Genomic DNA, 11,106 nt, shown 5'->3' on the forward strand with positions numbered 1-11,106 from the left:
ACACAGGACTCCAGGTGATGCCTCCCCAGGGCTGAGCAGAGGGGAGGATCACATTCCTTGACCTTTTGGCAACACTCTTCTGAACGCACCCCAGGATACCATTGTCCCTCTTGGCCACAAGGGCACATTGTTGACTGATGGTCAGCCTGCTGTCCTCCAGGACCCCCAGGTCCTTCTTTGCAGGGCTGTTCTTCAGCAGGTCAGCCCCCAGCCTGTACTGGTGCTTGGGGTTATTCCCCCCTAGGTGCAGGACCTTGCCTTTGTTGAACTTCATGAGGTTCACCCACCTCATTAAGCAGTGGGCTCTCATTTCCCTTAGTGCGGGGGCTTTCTACAGCATGTGTCCTTTTACATCCCACTAAAGGTCATTTCTGTGACTGTGCTGGTCTGACTGGGATGGAGTCACCTCTCCCTGCAGCAGCCCACAGAGTGCTGTGCTCTGCACGTGTAGCTAGAACAGCACTGGTATCACACCAGTGTTGTGTCTATTGCCGTGCAATGCTAGCAGTACATCAGGACTCCCTCCAAGCTCCCAAGAGCCAGCAGGCTGGGGTGGGCAAGTGATGGGGAGGGGACATCACCAGGGCAGCTGACCTAAACCGACCAAAGGGATATTCCATGCCATATGATATCACACTCAGCAATAAAAGGTGGGAAGGGGGAAGGAGATGGGGAGTTCTTGTGGTGGAAGCGTCTGTCCTCCCAAACAACCGCTACACGTATTGAGGCCCTGCTTCCCAAGACGTGGCCAAACATCACTCATTAACGGGAAGTAGAGAGAAACCGCTTTTCTTTCTCTCTATGCTTCTGCGTGGCCCTTGCTTTTTTTTTTTTTCCTTTCCTTTTCCTCTCCCTTTTCCCTTTAATTAAGTCATTCTTATGTCAAACCTTGAGCTGTTTTTGTCGTATTTTCTCCCCTTTCCTCTTTGAGGAGGTGGAGTGAGAGAGCGGCCATGGTGGAACTCGGCTGCCCACCTGAGTAAAATCACCACAGTGACCAACAGAGAGGAAAGACTTTAAAATATAAAAGGCATTCAGGTAATATTGTTGCTGCTGCATCACTGACTATGAAAACATTTGTGTTAGGCCATTTCCCTATTTATAACCACTAACCTTAAGCTCTAATCTGATGCTAAATGCAACCCCTCAGCCTAACAGGAACCCACTGTTCTAATCCCTAGCACCTCAAAGCTTACCTTGAAGCCCAAACCCAAACCTGCAGTCTCTTACCCTTACTCTTACCCACTTGTTCTCATTAATCCCTAGCCCTTACCCCTCACATGAAAATGCTGGCCTTAAACCTAGCCCTCACCCCAGCCCTAAATTAAACCCTAACCCACAAAGCTAGCCCATCCTCAAAACACTGACCAGACATCACAGGCAGAACAGTAAACCCTCCCCGCAAGCCTGTTCCTAACCCTGAAAGGTGAGCTCCAATCCCTAAACCCTAACCTGAAAACACCCGAAACCCTTGTTACGTGCTCTAACCTCATCTCACCCTGCTCAGAGTGGTGATATGTATATATGGATTGAGACCCATGCAGCACCAAAATTGCAGAGGTGGAGGAGGGTGGTGATCCTAACCAAGGCCGCACGCCACGGGCTGGTACCCATTGTGGTCCTTGTCCTGTGGAGATACAAGCATACCCTCACCACCATGTTATCAGCTCGTACAGTCCTTCCCACCCCCCGGTATCCAAGTTTTGCATCATCACCATCACTTTTCCTGTTTTAACTGATGTTAGTCCCGATTCCATTGTCTTAAAATGATTAATAATGGGTGGTATCTCTTCATGTTGAAAAGGTAGTGTTAAATGATTCATAACATAGATTACTTTAGCTAACCTATTCTGTGGTGTCTCTTGAGTCTCCCCGTTTCTGTTTTGCTAGCAGGTTCTTTATTGTGCAGTGGACTTGTTCTACTATGGCTTGTCCTGGGAGTGACTGTGGGATGCCTGTCTTGTGCATGATACCCCAAGTGTGAACAAACACCATTGTAGAGTGGCTGACATATGCAGGGCCACTGAGTCGAGGGGGACCCTGCTGCCCCTAATGCAGCCCCATAAGGAACTGGCCTTGCTCCCTGTCAGCATGTCCCACTGGCTCCTATGGTGTCCTCGTAGCACACAGGCCCTTCTCCCCGGGGTCCCCCCTCAGCTGCTCAGGCCCAGCCCTGCCCTGATGGTATTCTGCCCCACATGCAGCACTGGCCACTGCTCCTTGCCAACTTCAGGAGGTTTCTTTTGGCTGAAGGCTGGAGATTCCCAAGGTCCCCCTGCACTGAAGCTCCATTTTGTCACCTGTTCATGGTTGGGTGCAGATGACTCACCGTGATGGTGGTGACTCTCATAAGGTAACATTGTGAGGAGTGTCAGTACACTACAGGCACTAAAGGAGGTTATTTGTTTAGTGGAATTTCCAACCCAGGTAGGAATTACTGTAAGAACCATCTCTGAAACACTCAGTGATACTACAAAGCAAGCAAAAACCGGGATCACAGTGAATGAATGTTTGGCTCTTTGTATATTAGGGTATTTTCCAGGAAAACATACACCTACACAGACACACCTACAATATGGATCCCCCCCCAGCAGCTGGACTTAGACCCTCTGTCTAGCCAGGAGCTTGCCCCACGATCCCCTCCCATTGCCTAAACACACAAACCGTAACGAGTTTCTCCTGTACAGAACAACCAAGCCTTTGAGGCTGGGAAGCAGTCCCAGTCTGTCTCCTTCTCCTGTTGATTTTGGTCAGGAGTTACTTTCGCGTTTGTGCCAGCCTCCAGCCACTTTGCTTTCTTCCTGTGTGTCAGGGTGGACCATTCAGCAGCTTGAAGGGGTGATGACAGAACAAGGAGCAATGGTTTGAATTTTAAAGGATGACGTATGAGGAAGAAATTCTTTTCTTATCACGGTGGTGAGTCCTAGGAAGAGGTTGCCCAGAGAAACTGTGGATGCACCTTCCCAGAAAGTGTTCAAAGCCAGGTTGGATGGGGCTTTGAGCAAGCTGATGTAGTGGAAGGTGTCCCTGGCTGTGGCAGGGGGGGTGGAATTAGAAGGTCCCTTCCAACCCAGTCCATTCTATCAGTTGATGCTTGCCACCTCCTCAGTAGAGGGACTGCTGTTCCAATTAAAGAAAGGAGAAACCAAGCCTCCCAGTGCTGCGGAGAAGCTCAGCCCAAGCAGGCCAGAGAGAGGCCCGAGGCCTCGCAAGCTCAGCACATTGCTGGTGCCCTTCTCCAAGCCCTGGCTGGGCTGTGGCGGGAGGGGGCTGAGAGTAGCCACGCCCCCTTCCCCGATAGGGCGGGAAGTGGGCGGGGCTCGCGCCTGTTCCCTCGCAGCTGTGAGGAGAAGCCTTGGGGTCCCCTCAGTGCCGGGAGGGCATGGAGAGCAGAGAAAGCGCAGCAAGTACATACTGCCTGCTGCCCAGAGGGGCGTCAGGCGGCCCCCCAGAGAATGAGGTGGCCCCAGCATGGCCTCAAAGGTGCACATGGCATCGTGCCGTGCCCGGCAGCACCCCGTCAGGCCCCGTAACCTCTCTTGTTGCCCTCCCACAGCCGAGGCCGAGGGTGGCTGGTTGGAGGAGTCCCTGCTGGACTGCGCCTTTGCTGCCTGTGACGCAGAGCAGACAGGTAGCAGCGCCGGGACCCTGATTCCACCCCGTGGCCTCCTTCTCACTCTGTGGTGCCTGTTTCCACCTTCTGAATGGCGCGCGGAACCTGGGGGATGTCACGGGAACATACGCGGGGGGCTGGAGCCCAATGGGTGGATGCACAGGCAGCCCGGTGGATGCGCGCGCTGCCCAACAGATGCGGGGCATGTGGTGAGCTTTGCCTCTGATGGCAGGCGCGGTGCCAGCCTGGCGCATCGTGGAGTACCTGCAGGCCGTGACGGGGCGTAGCGGCGAGGAGCAGCAGCTGCAGGAGCTCAGGCAGATGCTGGAGCTGACGGCAGCAGGGGTAGCCCTGGATCTGCCCACCTTCCGCACTGTCATGCGTGAGTGGATCGCCCACTGTCAGCAGGACAGGTGAGCGCTTGGGGAAAAAGAGGCGAGCGGGGGCAGTGCTTCAAATGGCGACATTACAGCTCCACGCCCAGACACTGGGTGTGCCTGGAGCATACAGTGGAATTATGGCTCTGTGCCTTGACACATTAGCATTTCAAGCTAAATGTGGGCATTTCAGCTCTGCGCCTGCAACACCTGTCGCAACGTGGGAATTCGGGCTCTGCAGCCCAACACTGGGCGTTTCTGGAGCTAGATAATGGGATTGCATTTCTGTGCCCCAACAGTGGCATTTCAGGAGCCAAATACTGGAATTATGACTCCATGCCCTGACACCAATTGGTTCAAGAGCACCGGTGGGAATTGTGGCAGAGCATCGCCGTGCCACGTGCCCATCTCACTGATTCCCACCAACGCTTCAACGGTTTTCTTTCTCCAGGGCCTCGCAGCCTGCTGAGGAGCTGGATGTAACAGCTGGTAGGTGTCCGCACCGGAAAAAAGATCAGTGCCCATTCCAACCATGCTGCGCCTGCTGGCAGTACTGCTAATTCAAAGCCCCAGCTGAGCAACACCTCCTTCTTTCCTGTGCACGGGGTGTGGGCTTTGGTGGAAAACGCAGTCGCACACAAACAACTGAGCCACCCCATGTACAGCCAGAATGCCACAGTGTGGGGTGGAGAGTAGCGAAACTATGAGACATGAGGCAGCAATTGGAGGTGTGGTGCAGCAATTCAGAGCGGTGGGGCAGATTCACAGACGCTCACAGCATCAGTGGCACTGTGGTTTTGTTGCTGGGGCTCCATGGATGCAGATTCCCATCTCTCTCTACTCTCCCAGGACCTCGCGTGCTCACAGCCACATTGGATCTTGAGGGCTATGGCGGCGAAAGAGAGAGCGTGACCTTGTAGGTACTGGCATCATCGGGCTCTCAAAACACACCTCAGTGGTGCTAATGAGCCTCATCTCACTGCAGGGACACCAGGAGTGTCCAGGAGGAGCTGGAGCGCTCCAACCAGCACTTGGCCAGCCAGAACGCCACATTGCGCTGTGCCCTGGAGTCAGCTGAGGAGCTGAATGCCCAGCTGGCTGAGGAGGTGGCAAAGCTGACGGAGCAGCTCCACCGTTCAGGGGGCGCTCATAGGTGCTGGGAACAGGGGACAGGGACATGTGGGAAGCTGCAGATGCGTCTCTGCAGCAGTGCTGCCGGGTGACTACCAGCGGCCATCTGTCTCTTGCAGGGCCCATCAGGCATTGGAGCACGGCTGGGCATCCAGCCAAAAGCTGGAGGACTTGGAGGATGAGGTGAGACAGCTCCAGGAGGAGAAGAGAGGCCTGATAGAACAAAATCAGCGTCTGGTGAGTGCCCCCCAACTCTGTTGCTGTTGCTCATTTTCCCTTTTTTTCCTCTTAAAACAATGCCAAGGTGATGCGGTGACTCCTGGCTGCTGGTCGCTGGCCTTTGCCCTGCCTTCGGCAGTGAGGCTGTGTTGGCCTCAGCAGGGCCAGACCTGGTGGTGTGCAGCCTCCAGTTGCATGCCCCCCAACTAGTGGGCTGAACCCCGCAAATTATGGGGCTGCCCCCAGCAACTTAATGGCACAGTTTTTCCCTTCCAGGAAAGGGAGCAGCATGGCCTTCTGGAGGAAGTCACCGGCCTTCAGCAGACGGTGAGGATGGGAACAAAGAACCAGGGGTGCCCCGCAGCACTGTGCCCTCACCCCAATGCACCACCAGCAGCCTTCAGTCCAATCTCACTGGGTATCAACCCACTTTCCTCTGGAGCAGAACTCAGTGCTGCTCGCTGAGGCCAAGGGAAGAAAAGAGAATCTGCAGGCACCAGAGGCACAGAAGGATGCCATCCTGCAGGTAAGAGGCAGCCGAGCCTTGTCACATGCTAACAAACCAGCTCCCTCAGCTGGGGGGGGACAACGCATGAGGCTGGCGGCCCCTCCCCCATTATGCCCATCTGTGGAGGCCAATGTGGCCACAGCCTCCAGCCCTGCTGCGTTGCTGTGGTGTCCTGCTACAATCGGCCTTCGCCAAGGTGAGCAACATGATCCCTCTCCTCAAGTGAAAAGGCTCCCCAGGGCTCCAAAGGGATGGGAGTCACCACCGGCACCCCAAATTTGTTGCTGTTCCCCCCAGTTCTGCAGATGATGTGTGGCATGCAGGACCTGATGGAGGCTTTGCAGCACTACGAGGGCGCTGTGTGGGCATGGCCCCCACAAAGTCCCCAAATCCAGCAAAATGGAGAGGAGAAATGGGAGAAAGCTTAACAAAGTCTTTTTCTTCCCCCAAACTCAAGGAGCTACAAGTGGAGATCAGCAGCCTCCACAGACTGCTGAGGCAGACACTGGAGGCTTTGGCCACGTAGGTGCTGTGGGTACTCGGGGGGACACAGGGCTCTCACTGGCTGAAAATGCCCCTATAAACTCCCAAATCTGCGTTTTCATCCTTTCTTCTAGCTCAGCCTCAATCGCCATACCTATTTGTGAGGCGGAGGTCAGGGCAGACGGCCGCCAGCTGCTTTTTGGGGCTGCATGCTAGAAATCGGGGCGGTCAGAATCTTAAGGAGTAGGAAGATGGGAGGGAAAAAAATGGGTAGAATTGTAATAAAATGTGGGCATGCAAAGACCGTGGACACAAGTGTGGCCCCTGCAAACCTGCACTGGCTTGGAGTGAGGGCACATGGTGCTTTGGGTCCCCCAGAATTCCCATCTACCCCTTGCCCATACTGCCCATTTCCCCCCACCCCCACTTTCCAGCCCTCCCCGCATCCCCCAGTGCCCATCACCGCCACCCCCTCGATGCCAATCACTGCCCCAGTTTCCAGCCCCCCAGCCTCTTCCTCCCACAGGCGAGCCCCAGAGCCCGAGGCACAGCTGCTTAGCACAGAGCCGTGGAGGGAGGTAGGAATCATCAGAATCACATCTTTTCCCCCAGAAAATGTCAAGCGGGGGGCAGAGGAGGAACGGCCATATCACCGCCCCCTCAATCACCATGTTCCCCACAGCCAGCCCAGTGTGTAAACCAGAACTGCCGGCGCACATGGTGGTAAGTGGGGGTCCCACAGCACCCCACACTGCAGGTCAGGAAAAGCCCGGGAGGTTTGGAGGGGCACTGCACCCCCCAGATCTCCCCCCAGACCACTGAGTGCCCCTGCAGGCTCCTCCCACACCTGCTACTGGTGCTGCTGCTGGCACTGCTCTGCCTCCTGCCCCACATCACTCCACGGCTGGAGCTGAGCTACCTGAGATCCCCCCCACTGTGAGAAGACCCAGGTAAAGTGACCGGACCCTGCTGTGGGGCACATGGAAGCCCAAGCCCCATAGTGGGTACAGCAGCGCATGGGGAGGTGGAGTAGAGTGAGTGTGGAGCGGGGTTAGGCGGAAAAGTGGATGGAGGGGAGAATTACGGAGTGGAGTGTGGGGCTCTAGGGCAAAGCGTGGGTGGGCTGTGGGACGGAGCACAGTGCTTGGGGCACAATAAATGCCCCCCTGCCCTATAGTTTACCTGCAGGGGCCAGGCTGGGAGCCAAGGCACCAGGTCATTTCCCCAGCCCAGCCACCCCATCCCGCAGTGCCAGCCACCCAGGTAACACCCCTCTGCTTTTTCCAGGTCGCAGCTCCCCCTGCATAGCACTGGACCGCCCCCATGGAAGCTACTCACCCCTGTGCCATGGGGCATGGGGGTGCACGCGAATGCCCCCAATGAAGTCCCCCTCCCCCACAATATCCCTCTTCTTGGGGAGGCTCTGTATGTGCTGCCCCACAAAAAGGAGGAATAAAGCTGTGCCTAGCACTGCCCTGCGTCACACAGAGTGAATGGGGGGCCTTTATGGGGGGGGGTCATTTGGGCGGGAGTTTGAGTGGGGTAGGGGTGCACGAAGGGCATGCAGCATTGGGGTTGCAGCAGGGCCCACTGTGTCCCAGTATGTCTCAGTGTACTCCAGGGCCACCTATGGGTGTTCTCAGCCCCATCCCAGTTCCCTATTGTCATGATCTCAGTGCTCCCACTGTCCTCACCAGTTTCATCCCAGTGCACACATTATCCCCATTCCCAGTGCTTCCAGGACTACCTTGTCCCCATCGTGCAATCCCCATTGTGTCCCTTCTAGTGCCTATGTCCTGATGCCAGTGCTCCCAGAACCCCATTATCCCCATTCCCAGTGCGGCCAGTGTCGCATCTGGGCGCAGGCCCACCTGTTACTGTAAAAGTCAGTCAAAGAAACTCTCTGAGATGCAAATCGGAGTGTCAGAAAGCAGGCGTTCTTTCATTGCAGCGCCGAACGTGCAGGGGATGGCTCCACTTAGTGTGTGTGCTGAACTGTTCAGGCTGCAGTGGCTGTATATAACGTAAACCTACATATCCATTATATTAAAAAAAAAAAAAGAGGCACCCACAACTTATCCACACTATTTCCCAGAACTCCAGGATTCCTGAAAGTAAGTATTCTCATTTGCTTCTACCGGTGGTCTTTCAGGTTCTTCCAATGTTCCTTGATAGGAACATTGAGCAGGTGGGGATTCGATTGTTCTTGTGCACATCCAGACTTATAAGCTGCACATTTGCTACCCTGACCAACAACCTGTCATGTTTTTGAATATCTCCAAAGAAGGAGACTCCACAACCTCTCTGGATAACCTGTTACAGTGCTCTGTCATCCTTACAGTAAAGAAATGTGGCACCCCCAAAAAGAGTGCAGCCCCTTCCTCTTGACACCCTCTCTTCAGATATTTGTACACATTGATAAGATTCCCTCTCAGTCTTCTCCAAGCTAAACAGACCCAGCTCTCTCAGCCTTTCTTTGTATGAGAGATGCTCCAAGCCCTTAATCATCTTTGTTCCCTCCACTGGACTCACTCCAGGAGTTCCATGTTCCTCTTATACTGGGGAGCCCAGAACTGGACACAGGACTCCAGGTGATGCCTCCCCAGGGCTGAGCAGAGGGGAGGATCACATTCCTTGACCTTTTGGCAACACTCTTCTGAACGCACCCCAGGATACCATTGTCCCTCTTGGCCACAAGGGCACATTGTTGACTGATGGTCAGCCTGCTGTCCTCCAGGACCCCCAGGTCCTTCTTTGCAGGGCTGTTCTTCAGCAGGTCAGCCCCCAGCCTGTACTGGTGCTTGGGGTTATTCCCCCCTAGGTGCAGGACCTTGCCTTTGTTGAACTTCATGAGGTTCACCCACCTCATTAAGCAGTGGGCTCTCATTTCCCTTAGTGCGGGGGCTTTCTACAGCATGTGTCCTTTTACATCCCACTAAAGGTCATTTCTGTGACTGTGCTGGTCTGACTGGGATGGAGTCACCTCTCCCTGCAGCAGCCCACAGAGTGCTGTGCTCTGCACGTGTAGCTAGAACAGCACTGGTATCACACCAGTGTTGTGTCTATTGCCGTGCAATGCTAGCAGTACATCAGGACTCCCTCCAAGCTCCCAAGAGCCAGCAGGCTGGGGTGGGCAAGTGATGGGGAGGGGACATCACCAGGGCAGCTGACCTAAACCGACCAAAGGGATATTCCATGCCATATGATATCACACTCAGCAATAAAAGGTGGGAAGGGGGAAGGAGATGGGGAGTTCTTGTGGTGGAAGCGTCTGTCCTCCCAAACAACCGCTACACGTATTGAGGCCCTGCTTCCCAAGACGTGGCCAAACATCACTCATTAACGGGAAGTAGAGAGAAACCGCTTTTCTTTCTCTCTATGCTTCTGCGTGGCCCTTGCTTTTTTTTTTTTTCCTTTCCTTTTCCTCTCCCTTTTCCCTTTAATTAAGTCATTCTTATGTCAAACCTTGAGCTGTTTTTGTCGTATTTTCTCCCCTTTCCTCTTTGAGGAGGTGGAGTGAGAGAGCGGCCATGGTGGAACTCGGCTGCCCACCTGAGTAAAATCACCACAGTGACCAACAGAGAGGAAAGACTTTAAAATATAAAAGGCATTCAGGTAATATTGTTGCTGCTGCATCACTGACTATGAAAACATTTGTGTTAGGCCATTTCCCTATTTATAACCACTAACCTTAAGCTCTAATCTGATGCTAAATGCAACCCCTCAGCCTAACAGGAACCCACTGTTCTAATCCCTAGCACCTCAAAGCTTACCTTGAAGCCCAAACCCAAACCTGCAGTCTCTTACCCTTACTCTTACCCACTTGTTCTCATTAATCCCTAGCCCTTACCCCTCACATGAAAATGCTGGCCTTAAACCTAGCCCTCACCCCAGCCCTAAATTAAACCCTAACCCACAAAGCTAGCCCATCCTCAAAACACTGACCAGACATCACAGGCAGAACAGTAAACCCTCCCCGCAAGCCTGTTCCTAACCCTGAAAGGTGAGCTCCAATCCCTAAACCCTAACCTGAAAACACCCGAAACCCTTGTTACGTGCTCTAACCTCATCTCACCCTGCTCAGAGTGGTGATATGTATATATGGATTGAGACCCATGCAGCACCAAAATTGCAGAGGTGGAGGAGGGTGGTGATCCTAACCAAGGCCGCACGCCACGGGCTGGTACCCATTGTGGTCCTTGTCCTGTGGAGATACAAGCATACCCTCACCACCATGTTATCAGCTCGTACAGTCCTTCCCACCCCCCGGTATCCAAGTTTCGCATCATCACCATCACTTTTCCTGTTTTAACTGATGTTAGTCCCGATTCCATTGTCTTAAAATGATTAATAATGGGTGGTATCTCTTCATGTTGAAAAGGTAGTGTTAAATGATTCATAACATAGATTACTTTAGCTAACCTATTCTGTGGTGTCTCTTGAGTCTCCCCGTTTCTGTTTTGCTAGCAGGTTCTTTATTGTGCAGTGGACTTGTTCTACTATGGCTTGTCCTGGGAGTGACTGTGGGATGCCTGTCTTGTGCATGATACCCCAAGTGTGAACAAACACCATTGTAGAGTGGCTGACATATGCAGGGCCACTGAGTCGAGGGGGACCCTGCTGCCCCTAATGCAGCCCCATAAGGAACTGGCCTTGCTCCCTGTCAGCATGTCCCACTGGCTCCTATGGTGTCCTCGTAGCACACAGGCCCTTCTCCCCGGGGTCCCCCCTCAGCTGCTCAGGCCCAGCCCTGCCCTGATGGTATTCTGCCCCAC

The 11,106-nt window shown here is 54.0% G+C and overlaps 1 protein-coding gene across 7 annotated transcripts; it reads left to right on the forward strand.

Annotated features, from left to right (window-relative positions):
- The first annotated feature begins 3,276 nt into the window (after nucleotides 1-3,276).
- LOC311424520 (protein KASH5-like) lies at nucleotides 3,277-7,801 on the forward strand. 7 transcript variants are annotated; one of them, XM_084499787.1, is made up of 13 exons: nucleotides 3,277-3,407; nucleotides 3,557-3,631; nucleotides 3,846-4,026; nucleotides 4,442-4,479; nucleotides 4,840-4,906; nucleotides 4,976-5,143; nucleotides 5,241-5,358; nucleotides 5,617-5,667; nucleotides 5,786-5,866; nucleotides 6,306-6,370; nucleotides 6,944-7,054; nucleotides 7,166-7,281; nucleotides 7,619-7,801. In XM_084499787.1, the coding sequence occupies exons 1-12, from the start codon at nucleotides 3,383-3,385 to the stop codon at nucleotides 7,269-7,271; spliced, it is 1,086 nt and encodes a 361-aa protein (XP_084355913.1). In that variant the 5' UTR covers nucleotides 3,277-3,382; the 3' UTR covers nucleotides 7,272-7,281; nucleotides 7,619-7,801. The 7 variants fall into 7 exon arrangements, 5 of the variants coding, with proteins under 5 accessions (XP_084355913.1, XP_084355912.1, XP_084355911.1 ...); XM_084499786.1 differs by having other exon boundaries at nucleotides 3,325-3,631; XM_084499785.1 differs by having other exon boundaries at nucleotides 3,325-3,631; nucleotides 7,166-7,801.
- Nucleotides 7,802-11,106: the final 3,305 nt, after the last annotated feature.

Source organism: Aythya ferina (assembly GCF_964211825.1).
Source record: "Aythya ferina genome assembly, chromosome: 28".
Taxonomy (NCBI): domain Eukaryota; kingdom Metazoa; phylum Chordata; class Aves; order Anseriformes; family Anatidae; genus Aythya; species Aythya ferina.